We start from the raw sequence: 12,946 nt of genomic DNA on the forward strand, positions 1-12,946 counted from the left end.
TCTCTAACTGTATAAAAAAGAGCCATAAATGCTTTGTAGATAATAACACTGTTTAAATAGCTGTTGAAGTCATTGCTACAGCTGAGCTGTGAACGCCTAATGTTACCAGTTTGCAAAGGTGTTGAAGTAAAAATCAGGCTATTAGTTCTCTGTATTTGGCAGATTACCAATAGATGTCTATTACCAAGAGACAAAAGAGTTCATAAGTAAATTAACATTTCATGATGTACTAATTTCCTTCTGCCTTGCTGGGCATTGCTTTTGTATTGTCTGCCTCATTCCATCCCTTGTTTTTCAAGCTAGTTCCTTTATAAAACAAAGTAGTAGTATATATAGTTTATTTCAAAATAGCAAGGAGGAGAACATTGAAGGAATTTATTTTGCTTAATGTGCCTACCCTGACAACACTCCAGCTTAGTACATTTATCTTCTGACATGTTTTTGGACAGGGAAATGTCAAACAGTATAACAGATCAGAACATCTTCGACAAAGATACCTAACACTCAAAATGGTCGGTAGTTGAATGAAAGTCCGCAATATGTAATGTGTTCTGTAGAAACTATAATGAGCAGCATATTTAACATGTTTACTTGGTGGGAAGAGATGCCTTGATTTACTTGCTCAAATACTGGCTGGTTTTGCATTGTCCAAATGTAGAGAGCACTGCTTGCAAACCTGTGGCAAGGAAGAAATGAAGGTTTATGTCTGTGTCACTTTGGATTTGGCTTTTTCACTAAAATGTAGCTGCTTCTCAGTCCATGACAATATAATAATTAAAATACACATATATAAAGCTATTTGCCAAGGTACAGGTAGCAAATATGATTAAACAATTTCTGCTTTGTTTCAATCACCACTGTGTGGGATAAATAGTACCTTGGTTCCCTATTTTGTGAAAAGTCAGGGAAGAGTTATAGAGAAAGCAAAAAATGCTTCTATGTAGACTGTAAAGGGAAATAAATAGAAGTAATAATCAGTAGAATTAAATCAGTGATGTGAGGCATTTATATATGTATAGTACACAGATATATGTAAATGGTCAGGCTACCTAACTGGGAGGGTATCGGTGTGAAGTTACATGGCAAAATAGTTTTCTTTTCCATGCCCAGCCTCAGAGTAAATGGCGCTGCCTAATGCACTAGATTTTTTTTTTTTGTGTGTGTGTGTGCAATGCTGAGTTATTCTCCCTGTGGGATTGGTTCAAGGAACAAGCTTATTTTATCTTCTGCTAATTCAAAAGTAGGTTAATAAAGTTACAGAAATACAGTTCTAAAAGGCTAGTTATTTGTAAACCCACTTTCTCCCAATGTCAGTTCACAGGACACTAAAGAGGAGCAACTTAGCTAGTATATTCTGGCAGGTAAAAGTAACTATAATAAGGATGTATTATTTGCCTTAGGCCTACATATAGACTGTTTTTTCCTAAATATTACTTCTTATCATGAAGAGTGGTCAGAAAACACATGTCAAATCATTTGGTGAAAAAAGTTACTTTGTCCATTATAAATAGGTGCAGTACGCCAGCTCGTGTTTCTCTGGGTTTTGTGTGTGAAAGCAAAGCTTTGCCATTGGGCTGTATTTGTAAATAAAACCAAGGATAGGTGGCAATACTTTTTGTAAACATATGGTGTAATTCTGAGTCAGAGGTGTTTTAAAAAGTTTGGGAAATTTTTGGAAAATACTTGTAGTTTTCCTCTTAGTGTAACTTCATTTTTGTCCTAGCAGGGAGAAACGCATGCTACCAGTAAGTATGGGTATCTTCTTTCAGAATGTTATTTTAGTTTTTGAATTAAATGAATCTTATAAATGAAATTGAAGCAAGTTGCATGGACCTTAACCTAGATTCTGTTTCCTAAATTAGCTTGAATGTCTTTAAATAATGACAGTTTAACAACAGGAAAACACTTTTTTCCTGCTACATTACCCTACAAATGCCAAAAATGATTTGTTTTGGGTTTCCCCCACCTTTGGCACTGGCAAGAAATGGCCTGGTCTAACTTTTGTTTTGATTAAAAGATATTAGCAAGTTAAGGTTGAAGAATAAAACTAGTTTCCTGAGTTACACTATCTTGCTATTTTCTAGAAGTCTTGCTAAACGTAAACCAAACTGAGCGTATGAGCTAGAATAGGCTGGGTTTTCCTTGCCATTTCAGTACAATTTTTCAGACTTTACTTTCCAGAATAAGACAAGAGAAAATAATAGTAAGGAAATCTAACCACATTACTTCTATTCTTGAGCAGGATGTTTGGATCAGGCAGAGAACATAACTTTACACGTCCTAATGAAAAAGGAGAGTATGAGGTTGCTGAAGGAATTGGTTCCACTGTGTTTCGTGCTATTTTGGTGAGTTTTCGGTACTCTTTAGGACAAGAACTAGGAGTATTAAGAGGTATAACCTCTTGATTTAGGAGTTCTTGTATATCTGGACTTTGTGGATGGAATACTGTTCTTCTGTATTGCCTAGAGGAGAAATGAGGTTTGATACAAAAACCACCCCTAGGTTTTCTGGGTATGTGCATGTGAAAGCCAGGGAGAGAGAAGGCATGCAGGAAATGAGCCATAAAACTACTGCCTACCATAAATTTATCTTGTGCATCTAGTTCAGATGTATTCAGCCCTTTTGATGCTGAAATTAGATGAAATGAGTACTGGAAATTAATTTACTGCAGGTAGCAGGAAAAAGGCAAACTTCAGTCTTAAAAGAAAATGTGCCATGTCTACACAAAGAAGTAGAGCTGCGGTAGTGCTTTGTCAGTAGAATCAGAATAGCAACAGCTGCGTGAATTATAGCTAAAAGACAGTATACGTGCACCAAAATGATCAGTATTAATAGCTGTCACTTATTTTAACCAGAGCTCGTTGCTCTTGAAAGCAGCTCAGAAAATTGATACATTTGAGGACAGTGTAACTCACCAAGTTTAACATATGTTGCTCCTTTACATTTTATGGGGTTTGCTTATGTAGAAAGCGTTGTAAATGAAATGCCAAAATGTTTGTCTGTGAATTTTGAAGTGTGCTTTGTTTGCTTCATTACTGTAGGATTACTACAAGACTGGAGTGATACGCTGTCCTGATGGGATATCTATTCCCGAACTGAGAGAAGCATGTGACTATCTCTGTATTTCTTTTGAGTATAGTACTATTAAATGCAGAGATCTCAGTAAGTACAGAATTTATTAAAATAATTTGAATTATATAAACTAACTTAAGCAAATATGCAGGGGTGGGGGTGTTAATTCCAAATGGTATCATTTATTGAGGTAAGGAACATGGCTGATGCTACATGAGCAAAATCCATCCTTTTTTTCTCTCTTATACAATTAAGCCATAGAGACAGTGGGCGTACTCTTTTTGAAAAATAATGTTTCTGATATTTCAGGATCTGATATTCAGGTATTTTTCTGCTGTGGTCAGCTCTGTGGGATGCTTAAATTCTGCTGATGCATTTGCAGTGCAGATACAGAAACATTAAGTAGTATCTTTTTTTGCAGATGACAGGATAATTTATTCAGCTCACAGTTTAAGTGAGTTGTGTTGCCAGCAAAAGCAGCAGAGCTTTGTTGATGGTGTATGGTTCACCATGGTTCCCAGCGTGTAGTGTCTCTTCAGCTTGTTCCTGCCCTGAGCACAGCCAGAGCTTTGGCCAGTGTTTAAATGACCTGGCCTGCCTCTGATTGGTATGATCTCATGTTTGCAGAGCACAGAGCCCAGGGCCAAGCTGTGGCATTCCAGCTATGAGATCCGTGTGGGGCACCTGTGCCATCACTGCAGTGCTGCAGGCTCTCGGCGTGCTGCCTGCAGAGTCATGCACTCCATGTACTTTGTCCTGAGTAGAAGGATTTAGCAGCTCATGCTGTGAGGGTTTTGAGAGGCTTTGTTTTTAAGCTACCACTTACGAAAAGTGGGTTGCATGCTCTACTGTATCAGCAACTGGCTTAAATCGTGTTTCTTTGGGGAAGCCTGGGAGGAGTCTTACACAATCGACAAATGTTTAGCAGTAGTAAAACACAAAAGAGCTCTCCTTGAAGTCACTCCTCTGACTGCCCAACATTATGTTAGTATCTGTGGGACAGCTCTATTAGTTTGAACTTCTGGTAAACATTTGGAAAAAGTTCTGATCTTATACAAACTAATAGTCTAAGTGTCTTTACAGCAGTCTGCAGTGAATCCTGCTAAATGAACACAACTGCTTTCTTATTCCTGCCTTCAGTTTTTTTACCAAGCTTTCAAATGTGCCTATGCTTAAAATGTCATTCCAGGTGCTCTCATGCATGAGTTGTCAAATGATGGTGCTCGCAAACAATTTGAATTTTATCTAGAAGAAATGATTCTCCCATTAATGGTAGCCAGTGCCCAAAGTGGTGAGAGGGAGTGCCACATTGTTGTGCTGACAGATGATGATGTTGTTGACTGGGATGAAGAGTATCCCCCACAAATGGGAGAGGAGTATTCACAAAGTAAGTTTGTTTTCATTGTTTCCCCCAAGCCATGCTGTGGTAGAGGTAGCAGTAAATGTGCTGATTTAACCGTTTTGTACATAAGTGCTGTTATCAAAGTCTTTACAACATCCTAATGACTCACAAAAAAAAAATCCTCTTAGTTTAGATAGTTCTGCTGAACATTCTGCTTCAGAGGCATATCCTGTGTGTTAATATTTATTATTAAGGTTTTGTCTGTCAGTGAGGGGGAAGGAGATATTTTTATACAGAACTTCATGAGAAAAATGGATAGGAGTCATGTTTACCATTGGAGAGCAACTAGAAGGGTGTTTTGAGGGGAGGTGTCTGTTAACTGTTAATATTTTGGTACATAAATCAGTTAAAGTACCTGTGGAAGGAGTGCCCTGCCTTGCATCAACACTGTCCTTGTAGCTGAAAATGTTCCTTCAGTGTGAAAACTTGAAATTCAGCGTTTTCTGGGGGCATGTGGGAGCTTGAGATACTGCTTATACTCCAGCCATACCAAATCTTCCTAGAAGTCTCTTCAAAATATTACAGTTTTTCTTGTTGGGTGGGTTTGGGATATTTTGGTGGTGGTGGTTTTTTTGTGTTGTATTGTGGTTTTATTTGTGTGTGTGTGCATGGGTTTGGCTTTTGGGTTTGTTTTTTAAACACTAATTGAAAAAAAACAACCCTTACGTTTTTGGAGGGTACAAACCTGCAGCTCTTTCTAAAGAAAGGAGGATGCATGCGAATATCGATCAAATATGGCTGTTCCAATGTAGTAACGTAATCAGCTCAGGTTTCTAGGACCTTTATGTCTCAAAGACATAAACACATAATTGATCCTACCCATAGTTAGTTAGACACCTCTTACATTTATACTTTTCAGTCCCTTCTTTTAAGGTGCTATAATTTAAATGTTAAAGGTGTCCCTCTTGTTCTGCTTCGCAGGTCTGGGTTTTCTGAAAGTGATTTGTAGATCTCTTACATAATGGCAAGCAGAATGGAAAGGTTTTTTTCTTAATGTCTGCAGGAATTCCAGAAAAAAAAAGAAAAATAAGAATTTTTTTTTTTTTGTGGAGGTGGGATTGGTAATACTCTCACTGTGGTTTGCCCTGTGAATTGTTCTATTACATTCCTAAATCTAACATCAAAATCCCCAAACCCACTCCTCAAAAAAATCCCAACCCCAACCTAAGTCTGTAAACCAGACTAAATTGATAGAGGGAAGGTCTTGCGCAACTGACCCATTTCACAGTGTGCTCAGCCATTTTTCTCAAGTTCTCAAGTCTTTCTCCTTATTCTGAAATAGAAATATGAGAGTAAAGCAGAACAGTGAAAAAGATAAACCTTTGTGGTTTTAAAACTACATGTTTAATCTTTGAATACATTTTTTTTCCTCATTAAAATGTATTTTTAGTTATTTACAGCACGAAGTTGTATAGATTCTTCAAATATATTGAAAATAGAGATGTGGCTAAATCAGTTCTGAAGGAAAGGGGGCTCAAGAAGATCCGACTGGGCATTGAAGGTAAGAGGGGCATTGCTTGCACACAGCTCTTTAGAGAAGGAGGTCTGCAGCACCTCCAATTTGATTTTCTCTGCAGTTGAAAACAATAAGGGCTAGTGTTGTCCTCGATATTGTATTTAGGTGATAAAATGTCCAGAGGGGAGTGGTACCAGCAACAACCGGTCCAGCTATAGAAAACCTGATTACAAGCTTGTCTACAAGATTACAGGCAGGTCTACAAGATGTGCCTAGCTGCTAGGCTATTTGCAGAGACTTGACTGCTTTCTGCCGACTTACAGCTTGCAGCTTGTGCCATTTGCCCTCTAGTTTTCATGCAAAATCTCCTCTCCTTTATTTAAAGTAGCATTTTTACAGCTCTGTGTATTCTGTTATTAATCTAGTGTCCTTTCCAGGGCTGGAAATGTGTGTTAAGTAAATATTTTCTTTCAGGAAATGTGAAACTATCAAATGGACCATTGGAGTGCAAAGAAATACTAATCTGAAATGAACATCTTGTAAATTATTGTAAATCTTGTAAAATCTTGGCTCTGGCTTTGCAAAAGACAGCTACATTAAGTAGTCTTAGATTTCATTTTTTTTTTTTTAACTGGATTTCTTTGCATTTCATTTTGCTTCTGAGTGTTGACCCAAATATTTTAAAAGCCAGCCTTTACCATTTGCAAGGTTTCTTATCATTCACTCACTAAGTCGTCATAGTTACATTTGTGATTTGACAACCAAAAGCAAACGCTTTTAACCACTTGTGATTTCTAAAATAAGTTTGTTCAAACAGATGGACATGCTGTTTGGCTAAGAAAGAGCTGGTGGTATGTGTAATGCTGGCTAATAGCAGATTTTTGCTGGCATTCCTTGTTTTAGATGAAGAACTGTTTGACTAAACTATAGTGCTAGTGCCCTGTAATAATACATAACTTTCTAGTAATGAAAATTGCTGCTTAAGCAGAGGAGGGCAATGACTTGATCACAGACAGCATAACCAGAATCAATAGCTGGTCTGAAACTATGCATTTCCATCATTTGGGGGAGCTGGAAGGAATGTGGTAGGGTTGTGCTAGGGAACTTAAACTGTTTGGAGTGATGCTGTCTCTGCTTCTGAGATCTCATTTCCTGTTTTCCAGGTCATAGTGTTTTAGAAACAGCCAGCTGCTTTTGGCTTCAGGAAGGAGCAAGTAGCTTTGCCTGTGAAGCTTGGAAGAGTTGCCTGATGACAGTGTATTCACTGTTGACAGCACTGTAGTCTCTTCCCTTTACAATTTGGTAGCTGAACTGCTGACTGTGTGCTCTCCTTGCATAGACAATATTAAGAACACATAGCATCTGTTTCCATTCAGGGTGGTGATGGTGACAACTGCTTATCTTCACTGTGCCTCTACCTGTTGCCTTTTTGTAAAAGAGCCCTCTGACCTGAACAGTGCAGGAGATGTTAATGTCTGCTGTGCTTGGTTCCTTAGGTTACCCCACGTACAAAGAGAAGGTGAAAAAGCGACCAGGCGGAAGGCCGGAGGTGATTTACAACTATGTCCAAAGACCGTTCATTCGGATGTCATGGGAGAAGGAGGAAGGGAAGAGTCGGCATGTTGACTTCCAGTGTGTGAAGAGCAAATCTATTACAAATCTAGCTGCAGCAGCTGCAGATATACCCCAGGACCAGCTTGTAGTAATGCATCCTACCCCCCAAGTAGATGAGCTGGATATTCTGCCTATTCATCCTCCACCTAGTAACAGTGAGATGGATCCTGAGGGACAAAACCCCCTGCCCTGATCGAGACTCGTAACAGAACAAAAGCATGCTACTTTAAAGCAACTCTGTACTTGACTCACACTACACTGCAATTCCAGTTTTTTTTTCCATTGTGTAACAGTGTTTAGGATATTGCAGTGTGGACCTTTGAAAAGACCAAAGGGAGTGCCCAATTGTTTTTGAAAGAGTACAGACCAAACATCCTGGGGTTGCAGTTACATACATGTATGTGTTTACCAGTAGGTTTGTGACATTGGTGATTTGTATGCTGGACTGTCCTCACTCTGAAGCCCATCAGAAGCAATGGGATGCCAGTGGCTGTTGTTACACAGGGTTAGAATGCAGAATTGGAATTGATAGTAGCACTTTATAAATGGTTGATAAATGGAATTTGAAGCCATTTTTTATAAACGTGTTGCACAATACTAACAAAGTGCTTCTATCAAAAGTATTAACTGTAAATAGTTTTGCTCTGAATAGGTTGACCCTTTTATTTTAAATGGTTGAGCACAAAACTACTTACTATTGGGTTTTTGGATTGAGGACATGATTCAATTACCCATGCAACATCTTGTTAAACTCAAAGTTCTTCAGTGAATTTTTTCACTTGTTTGCAGCGTGAGCCATGTTCAGAACTTGTGAACAATGGATAGGGGCTTTATCTTAAATTTTGCCTTACTTAATCTGTTCACAACTATTTATTTAATACAGTTTTCATAAGTGTCATGAAATAGGAAAATGCAGATGGTTCATTCTTCATTTATTAATGATTGTAAACAAAAGTTTTTCATGCAAATAAAGTTTCCATTATTTTAAAGGATTTGAATTATCTGTGACTGAGATAAAGTATACAGATGAATTCTGAAAGTAGCTGCTTTTCTTTCCTTGGAGAAGGGTGGTCAGTACTAAGTTAAATACTTGTTTTTTCAAGAGGAATCTGGTCATGTCAGGCTATCTTAACCTACCTTACTGTTGTGTTTTTCCAAGTACAAACTTGAACCTAGGAGTAGGTAACAATAGCTCCTCTTGAAACTTACTGTTGTGGCAAAAATGGTGTCAGTGTATGTAAGGCATTGGTTGTCTTCCTTCTTCCCCCAAAGCTAAAGAAATCATAAATACTGACTGCTTCTAGCATGCACCATCAGCAGAGTTTTATGAAATTTATTTATTAAAGTAAATGCTCCATCTTAGAACAAGGGAAACATTTATTTTAAAAATATTTAACTGTCTAATACATTACACTTTAACAATATTTATAGTAAAGGATTCTTACAAGAAAGAATAAACAGCTTTATGGTACAATTAGTATAAGAAATATCCACATGGGGACTGTTTTGCAGTGTAAAAACACACCATACATCTGAAATGGTCATTTGCATATAAAAGCTACCACTGATGCCAGTGAGTTGCACAGTGATTTAAAAAAAATTTCAAACAACAGAATCCAAAATATACAAGTATTGCAAGCTATACACGGCTAACCAAATCAACACAGAACACTGGAGCAGGTTATTCCACGTTGTCTGAAGTTACACATGGTAGGATGAGTTGCATTCCGATACAGCTCTTATGAAATTCATACATAAAAGCTGCTCAGTCAAACAAGTTTCACAGACTGTAGAACTCCACCAGTAAATGCACTTTGATATTTGGATTTTGGAGGCAGGTGCATCATTTACAAGGGCCATGGCAAGTCGCTGAAGTCCACAGGGCCACCAAGGCCTGCGTCTGCTTCAAGAAGGCTCATGATTACTGCCATTGCTGCTTCATCGTTGCTAGGGCTGCTTGATCCTTGATCGTTGTCAATCATATCAATGCCTATATGAGAATTCTCCCCTGGAACCGTAAATACAATAAGTTACCACAAGTTCAGGGTTATTCACTTGCTGCAGGCACTTGCCATATGACTTGAAGTAAGAGTATCTGAACAGGCTCAGCTATATTGGGAGTACTAATCTGTTTGATATCCAGGTTGCTGAAGTTCTAAGGATACCACCAATGCCTGGGTGACAGAGGCTAGGTCTCTCCTCAGAAATGATCTGTACATGGATGACCTCATATGCTATACCTCAAAATTCAGTCTAGATCAGCCTCTAGGTTTTGGCCTAGCCTTTCTCCTTGTCTTCAGTTGTTTAAAAGCAGTCATAAAAGCAGGTAAGGAGTTCAGTTAATTCACACTGATTCAGCAAGAGAAGAGAGGCTTGTAAGTACTGTCTTAAACCAAATTACAACATGAAGTAAGCAGCAAAACAGACTGCCAGGCAAACAGTGGTATGTTATGGGCTTTGTGCCTCAGCTATAGCTGGCAGGTAGCAAAAGCAAGTTATTGCTAAAAACCACCATGTTTTTGTGTTTCACTGGTATTGAGGCACCTCAGTGTGTGACTTGCACTTACCAAGAATAGAGGAGTTGTCAGAATATGGGTAACCAGAATTATCTTGGATTTGCCCAGACAGTAACCCAGCTGAAGAAATGTCTGGAGTGCCACCGTTCAAGATCTTGAAAGGAAAAACAGAAGCCACAAACCAGCATGAAATACTGCATTTAGTCTAAATTGCCCTATATTGGTATTTTTAATACAGGGAAGATGGGCTTTTTGACGCAACACCTACAGCCCAGCTAATCAAACTTGTAAACCAGGAGCTACTTCCTCTGTGATGCCCATCAAGCAGGTAGCAGATGGACTGTATCACCATTAGAAAGGAAATCAAGTTGGTACTATGTGCTAAACTTCTGAACAGGTCATAGAAAATGCCTTCAGGGGATTTCTGGGGGTCGCCTTTGTAAATGTTCCATCTGCAAGTGATCATAATTACACTATCTACAGAAATATGTCTGAATTTATGGTGTATGTGAAGTACTGTCAACTAAGATCCTTAATTCTGGAAGTAAAACCCTCCCAGACAGACTGCATGAGCTAAGCATTGCTCCTGGCTGGCAAGTCTAACCATGTTTTCGTATGCAGCAGCATGGCTCCAGAGCACCAGAGTTCACCAGAAACAGAAGAACATTCTCTGGGATTCTTAAATAACAAGGGAATAGCAGAACCTGAGCCATAGTTTTGTACCACTCAGAGGCACGTGCACCGGAAGATAAGTACTTGGGAGCTCTTGACGGCAGCGTCAGATAGAACTTGAGTTGTTTCTAGCAAATGCAGTCTTCTGACTAAGGTGATGGATGGAGAGGGTGGGTACCCTCTTGGAAATACCCAGCTCTCCGTGGGCATTTGCCTTTATTCCATTACAGCAGCCCCTACTCTATGCAGGTGTTGTATTACTGGAGAGCAGAAGGGTAAGAATAACTGTTCCTAGAATTACATACAACTCAGTTTGTTCCAACTGCAAGTTTTATTTCAAAGAACAAAGAGAGCCAGGAATAGACAGAAATAGTTGCTTCTGTTATAGGCTCCAGTACAAGCAATTCCTATGTATAGTCATAAGTTGTGAGGGGAAAAAAGTAAGTCTGAGGCAGTGTTTGAATGCACAGAATAAGGATCTGGATAAGTGTTCTTCTTGCCTTGAATGTAACTACCATAAACAGCAATTTGCAAGACTTAAATGCAGTCAGTACTAGCATTCAGGTTGTTAAGCATTGGTAATGGTATGTAAGTGCTACTTAAGCAGTCTTAGAACAAGGCACGCTACGTGGTATTGACTTAAATTGTCAGTGCACAGTAAAGTATCTCATTGTCATATTTTGTGCTACAGCAGTACAGTAAAACTGCTGTGATTCATTTGGGCACTGTGCTCAAATGACAGCACTTCCACTGTTGGCCAGTACGTGGTGTTAGAGAGTTTTTGGAGGATCAAGAGAGGAGGAGAGCTGTTGCAGCTCTGTTAAAAAAGAAACATCTACAGAGCAGGGGGGTTCCAAAGCTGTCAGTGTTTAAGAACGAGCGGTCTCTGCACTTCGTGGAGTACTGTCCAGCCGTTTCTACCACCAGGATACTCCGACTTGCTGCCAAGGTTTTTCAGCCAAGCAGCCAAGAGGAGCCAAACATCATGTGTAATTTTACACACATTATTTCGTGTTGCTTCCCACCACTGCTACAAGACTGGTTGCCAAGCTTGCTCTTACCTTCTTGCCTCCTGGGGAGGATGTGTCGGGTGGTGGTGTGCTGGTAATGTTCAGTGGACTTGAACCGCAGCTAGAAGGTGATGATCCTCTTATCCTAAAAAATGCGTAACACAGGGAATAAATTTGCCAGCAACTTTGAGACTCGGGCTTTAGAGACCTGGAGTTCAAATGCCGACTTTACTGTCAGGCGGCATAAGGTGTTAAAAGCATGACCCTCATTTCTGTGATTTTCTCCTTTTTTCAGTGTCACTCAAATCAGCAGTAGCAATGTTTTTATTTGCAGCTCGATACACAGCTGTGTGCCATTGTCCAGCTTGCTACTTGCTCTGCAAGCTTCATCTCCTCCCTACCCTTTGCTTGCCCCTGTACAGCTTTCACAGGGAGTCAGAAGGAAAATGGTCCTGGGTACTGAGGAAAGCCTCATCTTTTGTATTTTATTTAAATTAAGACCAGCTAAGGATTTGAGCTGCCTCAGTTGCAGTAACCTGGGCTCCTTAAGTGAGCTACTGTTGCAGAAATACATTGGACATTTGATAGAGTTAATATTAAACTGCTCAAAGCAGGTTTTTTTCACTTCAGTTTTCCATAGCTTGACCAAATATAATTTTGTTATTAATGAATAATGTATTAACTGTAGAACCAACAAGGAGGAGGAGCAGTTATGGAGAAAAGCAATGGAAATTGGAATCTTATCCTTGGCAGAGCTCCCCTGGGAAAGCTGAACAGAAGGCAGCTTTGGAAAATAGTAACAGCTGCTGAAAGAGGACTGGAAATAACCCAGGGTCTTGAAATGAAAACATGGGCGGTGAGCGATACTACTACACTCACTTGAGGCTAAGTGTCATACAGCTACTGAAAGGGATGGTTAAGTTTCAGAGTGCTGGTTTGGTCTTGGTTTATCTGGGTTTCTTTTCTTCCAATTCTAATCACAGAATCCCAAGGGCTGGAAGGGACCTCAAAAGATCATCTAGTCCAACCCCCCTGCAAGAGCAGGGTAACCTAGAGTACATCACACAGGAACTTGTCCAGGCGGGCCTTGAATATCTCCAATGTAGGAGACTCCACAACCCCCCTGGGCAACCTGTTCCAGTGATCTGTCACTCTCACAGTAAAGAAATTTTTCCTGAGGTTCACATGGAACCTCCTGTGCTCC

At 39.5% G+C, this 12,946-nt stretch overlaps 2 protein-coding genes across 12 annotated transcripts in view; one reads left to right on the top strand and one right to left on the bottom strand.

Annotated features, from left to right (window-relative positions):
- BTBD10 (BTB domain containing 10) overlaps positions 1-8,533 on the top strand; it is a 32,810-nt gene extending 24,277 nt beyond the window's left edge. For all 6 annotated transcript variants that reach the window (XM_061462894.1, XM_061462897.1, XM_061462895.1 and 3 more), the window contains 5 exons: positions 2,243-2,345; positions 3,042-3,162; positions 4,262-4,459; positions 5,865-5,975; positions 7,427-8,533. In XM_061462894.1, the coding sequence (XP_061318878.1) occupies positions 2,243-2,345; positions 3,042-3,162; positions 4,262-4,459; positions 5,865-5,975; positions 7,427-7,737 (844 nt within the window). In that variant the 3' untranslated portion in view covers positions 7,738-8,533. The remainder of the gene's footprint in view (positions 1-2,242; positions 2,346-3,041; positions 3,163-4,261; positions 4,460-5,864; positions 5,976-7,426) is intronic.
- A 309-nt stretch (positions 8,534-8,842) lies between these two features.
- The window catches only part of BMAL1 (basic helix-loop-helix ARNT like 1), a 46,873-nt gene continuing 42,769 nt past the window's right edge, over positions 8,843-12,946 (bottom strand). For all 6 annotated transcript variants that reach the window (XM_061462887.1, XM_061462886.1, XM_061462891.1 and 3 more), the window contains 3 exons: positions 11,794-11,887; positions 10,112-10,214; positions 8,843-9,552 (listed from right to left, as the gene is read on the bottom strand). In XM_061462887.1, coding sequence (XP_061318871.1) covers positions 9,392-9,552; positions 10,112-10,214; positions 11,794-11,887 — 358 coding nt within the window. In that variant the 3' untranslated portion in view covers positions 8,843-9,391. The remainder of the gene's footprint in view (positions 9,553-10,111; positions 10,215-11,793; positions 11,888-12,946) is intronic.

This window comes from Pezoporus flaviventris, unplaced genomic scaffold (assembly GCF_033815535.1).
Source record: "Pezoporus flaviventris isolate CSIRO_AGI_PZ_B2104156 unplaced genomic scaffold, CSIRO_AGI_Pfla_v1 ptg000036l, whole genome shotgun sequence".
In the NCBI taxonomy this organism is placed as follows: Eukaryota; Metazoa; Chordata; class Aves; order Psittaciformes; family Psittacidae; genus Pezoporus; species Pezoporus flaviventris.